The sequence below is a fragment of the Atheta coriaria genome, unplaced genomic scaffold (assembly GCF_025399875.1).
Source record: "Atheta coriaria isolate IRGN ID8LTWV9N9 unplaced genomic scaffold, Caltech_Dcor_3.1 hic_scaffold_7_pilon, whole genome shotgun sequence".
Classification (NCBI taxonomy): Eukaryota; Metazoa; Arthropoda; class Insecta; order Coleoptera; family Staphylinidae; genus Dalotia; species Dalotia coriaria.
The window spans coordinates 10,149,422-10,157,054 of record NW_027045449.1 but is presented as its reverse complement, the minus strand read 5'-3'; the positions used below and the strand labels follow the sequence as shown (position 1 = coordinate 10,157,054).

At 38.4% G+C, this 7,633-nt stretch overlaps 3 protein-coding genes across 5 annotated transcripts; 1 reads left to right on the top strand and 2 right to left on the bottom strand.

The window, feature by feature from the left end:
* On the bottom strand, positions 1-2,294 carry Atg4a (Autophagy-related 4a). 2 transcript variants are annotated; one of them, XM_065306720.1, is made up of 7 exons: positions 2,105-2,294; positions 1,568-1,686; positions 1,175-1,520; positions 900-1,110; positions 607-840; positions 380-521; positions 1-258 (listed from the first exon to the last, which is right to left on the bottom strand). In XM_065306720.1, the coding sequence occupies exons 1-7, from the start codon at positions 2,203-2,205 to the stop codon at positions 209-211; spliced, it is 1,203 nt and encodes a 400-aa protein (XP_065162792.1). In that variant the 5' UTR covers positions 2,206-2,294; the 3' UTR covers positions 1-208. The 2 variants fall into 2 exon arrangements, with proteins under 2 accessions (XP_065162792.1, XP_065162791.1); XM_065306719.1 differs by having other exon boundaries at positions 308-521; positions 2,105-2,290.
* A 72-nt stretch (positions 2,295-2,366) lies between these two features.
* LOC135795155 (gastrula zinc finger protein XlCGF7.1-like) lies at positions 2,367-3,805 on the bottom strand. Its single transcript, XM_065306726.1, has one exon. It carries the CDS (start codon positions 3,501-3,503, stop codon positions 2,670-2,672), a length of 834 nt encoding a protein of 277 aa, XP_065162798.1. The 5' UTR covers positions 3,504-3,805; the 3' UTR covers positions 2,367-2,669.
* Positions 3,806-4,162: 357 nt separating this feature from the next.
* On the top strand, positions 4,163-7,622 carry Drp1 (dynamin related protein 1). Of its 2 annotated transcripts, XM_065306710.1 has the most exons (7): positions 4,163-4,507; positions 4,578-5,390; positions 5,451-5,867; positions 5,928-6,218; positions 6,311-6,409; positions 6,512-6,770; positions 6,827-7,622. In XM_065306710.1, exons 1-7 carry the CDS (start codon positions 4,406-4,408, stop codon positions 7,093-7,095), a joined length of 2,250 nt encoding a protein of 749 aa, XP_065162782.1. In that variant the 5' UTR covers positions 4,163-4,405; the 3' UTR covers positions 7,096-7,622. The 2 variants fall into 2 exon arrangements, with proteins under 2 accessions (XP_065162782.1, XP_065162783.1); XM_065306711.1 differs by lacking the exon at positions 6,311-6,409 and having other exon boundaries at positions 4,167-4,507.
* Positions 7,623-7,633: the final 11 nt, after the last annotated feature.

The following is a 7,633-nucleotide window of genomic DNA, read 5'->3' as shown; positions in this document are numbered from 1 at the left end:
TTTACCTGTCTTATGCTTTACTTTATACATAAAAAACAATATTTATAAACGACAATCACAAAGTATACAAAACAGCAGTTGCCGTAGCAATATGAACGTACAATGATTCGCTTACGTCCACAAACCTATACAATAATCTCGTATTCGTCCTCTTGTCTTTAAACTCCATGAAAACTCGGATTCGATTTGCATTGTGTGCTGCATACAGTTAGAGAATTTCGAATTCGTTCTCTGAATCACATAGCCGGTCGGAACAATCTGAAAAAACACAAATTTATTAAATATTTTACGTGTAGAAGCCGATTACTTTTGGTAGGAGATGTGTTAAGGTGTGTCCAGGTCGTGGTATCATTGCATTCAGCGCCGATTACATCCTCACCAATGCAATCAACCGACGGCGAATACTGCTCGGGACGTTCGTTGCAGATCTCGAAAAGGGCTTGTTTCTCATCGGCGATTAATTTGTCACGTATCAATTGGCAGAGGTCGTCGAAATCTCGTTCTTGTTCGCAGAAAAAGCACTGAATCAAAACAATCATATAAATAACTGCATGACTTGCATTTTTTTCACATTGTTTTTGTTTGGGTTATAAATACACGACTTACGACTGCAACCGAGGGATCCATTTGTAAAATATTAATGCGCGATGCGCGCTTGCAGTGATACGTGCTGTCCATTTCGACTTGTTCTTCGTTTTCTTTGCCTTCGACGCAGCCAGTGCGCTGAGTTGTGTGCGGATCGAGGTAGATTACTTCGTCGCCAACGCAACCAATGAAATACAGCGCTAAGTTCGGTTTGCCACCAATCACGCCTAGACTTTGAGGAAATTTGAAACATTTCTATGGAAAATTTTGTTTAAATTTCATTTTCATTACTGGAATATAGAAAATAAAGATACCTTTAAACCAGATATATAAATTGGGTTAATTTCGTTTAATCCTAAGCGTAAAGGCACGACCAACAGCAGGGGTTTCCACTGCGGCCTCATCGAGGTATTCGAGGGCGAATTCTCAGCGAAGCACAACTCTCTGATATCGTTGACAATCATCGTGTTGTCCAGCGCCACGTGGATTACTAACGAATTCCATGAGTCAAACTTTACTAATCTTCTAAATTACATAAAACAAAGCATTACGTACATAACCTCAAAACTTAAATTTACATTAACCTTACTTTAAAACCTGAGCAATTGTATTAGGTCCAAACCACTGCCCCACTTCTTTGCCTTCTGAAGCACCCATCAAAGCAATCTGATGAATTGAATATGGCGCATGTCTATTATCCTCAAACTTTTTCAATATTTTCAAATACACTGGATCCCTGCTTATGGCATCCCACAACCAATCTCTGCCTAGATGTAGAATAACCAATGCTTGTCCAAGCACCATCTGTCCACATCTGAGCATACAACCCCAGCCTTTATCCGAAGTCAAACCATCGCCACCACCTATAGGAACGAATCCTCGACGGTATGTGAACCACAGTCTTGATTGTATATCCTGACGAATCATTGTGAGCTCTAAAATGATAAAAATTAAAAAATAGCTTGATTTTGTTGAGTTTTACCTTTGTTGGCATCATATTTTATTCCAAGGATATAAACCGGCTCCTTGGTCAGTGGTATATCGTCAGTTTCCGAGTTTCCATCAGTGAGGTATGCCTCAAACATGCAGTCCATTATTTCTCTGGTAGCAATACACATAAACTATTAATAAATTCTATTGTTCCTGAAGATTTAGTAGGTAGCAAATGGCGAGGTTAGATGTCTATCGTATGTATCATTCACTGCACTTAACTATCACTCTGACGATGATTGTTATCAGTGGATGCGGTTTGTTTTGATGAAATAACTAGCAATATTTACTGGAGCATGCGACACATGGAAGTTAAAACGCCATTGTTGGTACAACTGATCAGCTGATTCATCAAAACATGTCAAATGGGATAAATTAGGTCACAGAGTTTTTTTAAAGCTCAATTCACGTGAATACTAATTTAAAATTTAAATATTACAGATGATTGTATGAATTTAATGAAAATATTATGATATTTTTGAGATTTTTACGTTTAGAGATGAAATAATTAGTTATTTTTTGTTCTAACCTTAAAATTAAAAGTGCCATCATCGCTTTGATGCATAACTGCCGAAAATACAAATACAAGCGCCGAAAATAACTAATGCTGTTTCGTTCGGCCTTTATCATGCCTAATCCGCGTGAATATGTCAATAGGAAAACTACAATCTTGCGTTGATGAACTTTGTAAATTGTTTGCCGAATGTTTGCAAATACAACGTGATTAGTTTATTGCATTAGAAAAATATTTTCACTTCAGTTAATCTTTTAGTAAATAGAATGCGCTATGATTAATATTATAACGAATATAATATATTTGTTCCAAGCAACACAATAAATATTTGGAATAATATCTGGAATCAAAAGAATCAATAATTTTTCCAAGTTTTACAAAACTTTAAATTGCACAAATTGCAAATCACACGTTTTCCGCCATTACACTTTGTGTAACTCACGCTCGATTACTAATAATATATAGATAAAAATATACAAGAGTGTAAAGTTAACACTAGCCACCAAAAAAGTTAAAAACACACAAGTTTTACATCATTTGCATTGATTAGCATAGTAAAAGTCTGACAAGTTTCAAGAGTTTAACTCTGAACCTGCTGATTCTTCTCACAGTGTCGCGTCCGAAAGTGCGCATTCAGCGTTCCTTTACTATAAAATGACTTGCTGCAATGTGTGCAATTGAAAGGCCTCTCCTGTGTGTGGGTTCGCGTATGAATAATCAGATTATTGTTGGTGGAGAACTGTTTGCCACAATAGCCACACTGGAATGGTTTGATCTCTTTGTGGGTGATGCTGTGTGTCAATAAGTTGCCCTTGGTTGTGAACCTCTTGGTGCACACATCACACTCATAAGGTTTGTCCTTGTTGTGTGATCTCATGTGGACAGTCAAGTTACCTTTGGTTGTGAAACCTTTTCCGCATAATTCACAAGCAAACGGACGAAATTCTGAGTGGGAAATTAGATGTGTGTTCAAATTGCCTTTTGCTGTGAAACTCTTGCCACACTCACTGCAAATGTAGGGTTTTTCCAGTGTGTGTGTCCTCTTGTGCACAATTAAATTCCCTTTTGTGCTGAACGACTTCTCGCAGTACTCACAAACAAATTTCTCAGCTTGGTTTGTGTGTGAGCTGGACTGCGAGAGGTTCTGATTGGAAACTTTACCATTTGATGGTCCTAGCTGGTTGAGTTCTTGTGTTGGCATAGGTACTTGCAAAGGCTGTGGATGTGGCGGTTGTTGGGGTGGCGGCAATTGCGTATACTCCTTGGAATATTCCAGTTTCAAATTCATCTCCAGGTAATTATTGTAGATGCCATGATGGATGTGATCAATGTGTTCATTGTGTTCTACCTTGACTGACTGATACTCCATTTTGATGGGGTCTTTGTACATCATTGAGGGATGATTGCTCATCATGTTTAGGCAGTTTGCGCAGCAATTGTTGATCAGAGTAATGCATTATCTTCCATTTTGTTTAAAAAGTTTCACACCAGTTTGACAACACTTGCTACTGACCTAACCTCATTGCAATGCAATTGTTTTGGTTGTTTGTTTATTTAGATTTTGTTGTATGATTCGGTTGTATATGAAATACGACCGCTATAAACAATTTACTTTGGAATTTAGGTGGATTAATTTACACTGGAAAAGTAGATAAGGGTTTTGCATAGCAGGACTTGATTGGACAGACTGTAACTGCAGGGAAATGAATGGGGAATATGAATGTGTCTCAGAAATACGTGATTATAAAATTTAAAATATTGCAAATGAGACTAATTTAATTGTTAATACCAATAAAAATTGTTAAAAATTGCTTGGTTTTATGAATTAATTATAAAATAAAATAAATTTGTTTTTATTTGTTAAATCTTTTGACTAATATTTAAAAATCAAGACAATTTGATGTATTTTTATGATAATAAATTACTGTGGGGTTTAAAAGATTAAAAATCGGTGTAAATAATGAAATAAGATTTCATTTTGCGAATTTTGACAAACGAAACATTTTCGAACCGCGATTCTAGTTATTTCGTGTTTGTCACCAACTGTTTTGAACTCGACGAAGGCGATTACTTCATCCTTCATCCTTCGCTTGTGCGCCTGTTTGACAAGGCCGCTGACACAGAACACCGCCGTGCCCGCCGCACTCGTTCGCTCGATAATACTCCGATTGCGATAGGCGCTCGCCACAATCGAGTAAACACGCTAACGGCTGCGAGCGATTAATGTGCGCGAGCACTACGTGAGGAAATTCACGCAGCGTGTGCAAGTGCCGAAGCGTTAAGTGCCCAGAAAGCCGGCCCAACGGTTTTGTAATCATGGAGGCTCTCATACCAGTCATCAACAAACTGCAAGATGTGTTCAACACGGTCGGTTCGGACGCGATTCATTTACCGCAAATCATCGTCCTTGGCTCACAGGTACTTATCACACATTAAATCCATTAAAATTAACCCTATTTTTACATTTAATCATCAAATTATTCTATAGAGTTCTGGAAAAAGTTCCGTCATTGAAAGCCTTGTTGGAAAATCATTTCTCCCTCGTGGCATTGGCATTGTCACTCGGCGGCCGCTCATTCTTCAACTGGTATACTGTCCCAAGGAGGACAAAGAACACAGAAATGCCATGGATGGAACTGCTGAGTTGGAGGACTGGGGTGTGTTTCTCCACGCGAAGAATCGAATATTCCGGAATTTCGAAGAGATCCGTAAGGAAATCGAGGATGAAACCGATAAATTAGCCGGTGCCAACAAAGGCATCTGCCCAGAACCAATCAATTTGAAGATCTTCAGCACCAAAGTGGTGAATCTCACCTTGGTTGACCTGCCAGGCATCACAAAGGTGCCCATTGGTGATCAACCAGAAGACATTGAGGCACAGATCAAGGACCTGGTGCTGAAATACATCGCCAATCCAAATTCAATCATCCTGGCTGTGGTAACTGCTAACACAGACATGGCTACCTCTGAGAGTCTGAAGATTGCCAAAGATGTGGATCCAGATGGCAGGAGAACTTTGGCAGTTGTCACAAAGCTGGATTTAATGGATGCTGGCACCGATGCCATTGATATATTATGCGGGCGAGTGATTCCAGTCAAATTGGGGATTATTGGCGTTGTTAATCGATCTCAAGCGGATATTCTCAATAATAAAACTATCAAAGATGCATTAAAAGACGAAGCTTCGTATCTTCAGAGTAAATATCCCACGTTGGCGACGAGGAACGGCACTCCCTACTTGGCGAAGACTTTGAACAGATTACTCATGCATCACATTCGAGATTGTTTACCGGATTTAAAAGTGAGTTATCTATTATCGTAATCTTTGAAAATTTATCATAATTCATTTTTATTTATCCAGACGCGAGTTAATTTAATGATGTCACAATTCCACTCACTCTTGAGTTCTTATGGTGAAGATATCTCTGATAAAGCAAAAACTCTTCTGCAAATCATCACAAAATTCGCTTCGGCTTACTGCTCTACAATTGAAGGAACAGCTAGGAATATTGAAACAACTGAATTATGCGGAGGTGCTAGAATCTGCTACATTTTCCATGAGACTTTCGGCCGGACACTGGATTCCATTCATCCGTTAGCCGGTCTCACAAAAATGGACATTCTCACTGCGATTCGTAATGCAAACGGGCCACGACCGGCTCTATTCGTGCCTGAAGTGTCTTTTGAACTCTTGGTAAAGAGACAAATCCGTCGTCTTGAAGAACCATCGCTGAGATGCGTTGAACTAATCCACGAAGAAATGCAACGCATTATTCAAGTAAATTTCTATTAAATTCACTAAAAATTAAGTAAATAATAATAAAAATAATAATTTTAGCATTGTGGAAGTGAAGTACAGCAGGAAATGTTACGTTTCCCAAAACTTTATGAACGTATTGTCGATGTGGTGACACAATTACTTCGTAGAAGATTACCGACGACGAATACAATGGTCGAGAACTTGGTGCAAATTGAATTGGCCTATATCAACACAAAACATCCGGATTTCTATAAAGATATCCAAATGGTGCCGACAATGATCAAAAACCAAGATGGCAACCGCGCTAATCGACCCAAAAGCGTCATGATTAATAAATTCAACGATAATCCAGTGCCACAAGAAGATATGGTAAGTGCGCAACGCTGGCGAAGACCGTCGATGAATATGAGTGTCAAGTTTTCAATCAAGGTGTCCCTTACATTCATTTTTATTTGTCTTAGATTAATAGTTATCCGAGTCAGGATCAAGTTGATTTCTTTAATTATCTTTTTCGCATCTTGCCTGTAACTAGTTATAACGATTTCGTCCAACTGATGCAGGTATTTCGTGTTGTACGCCACAAGAACATTTCGTGACGAATCTCTAACCAGTTTCATGTAGTCGCTAGTTTTACTAACCGAATCTAATCGTTGTGCTTGCAGGCTCGTTCGAACAGCAATCCGCAGCTGAATGATAAAGACGCCACTTCCTGGGTGTCCAATTTGATGTCCAGTCAGAATCAGAGCAAGGATTCGAACCAATCGCCGAATAGTATCCCGGATCACATGGCACAACAGAATGACGATCTTCGGTCGGTGTTGAGTCCGGTGAAACCGGTTAATTTGTTGCCACAAGTTCCGATTAATAGTAATAACTTCAGGAAGCTCTCTGAGAATGAAGAACACGACTGTGAGATTATTGGTGAGTGAAATTACTTTGTTAATCGATTAAAAATTAATGTTTTGTGTGATTTTCAGAGCGTTTGATTAAATCTTATTTCTACATCGTGCGTAAATCGATCCAGGACACTGTCCCGAAAGCAGTGATGCATTTTCTTGTCAATTTCGTTAAGGATAATCTACAGTCTGAGCTGGTGACACATTTGTATAAAGCCGATAATGCAGATACCCTTCTGGATGAGTCTGAGCACATCGCACAGCGGCGTAAAGAAGCTGCGGATATGTTGAAAGCTCTGCAACGTGCCGCACATATTATTAGCGAAATTCGCGAGACTCACATGTGGTAAAGCAGCTTTTCTAAGGTATTATTGGTGACTCATCCATTTTGCCAAAAAACAAGAAATCACAGATTACATTTCGAGTTAGTAATTGTTTTGTGCTCATATTAAGTATAATTATCGACGGAAAACCAAAGAAATCATGCTTTTTCACACAATCGTCAGACGTGTTTGTACTTAAAAACGAATTGAATTCCTACACATCTCTAAAATTTTTGGAACAAAAACGACGATGCCATGTTGAACGTACCAGTAACAAGTTATGCAACCAAGATTGTAACCTAGGACATTGATTGATTGTTGATTTGTTTGTAAATAGATTGTTAAGTAGCACTGTGTTATTAGCAATTACTTTTTTCACTGGATGAATTGGACAAATTACTGAATCTTTTACACGATCGACTTTGTTTTGATATTATTTTTTCGTTATGGAAATTACTTACTGGCTGGTTTTTGTTTTTCCCTTTTTCATCGTTGTCACTCACTTTTCATGTAGTAGACGAGTAGATTTCAAATAAAATTATTTCAAAAACTCACCAACTACAAA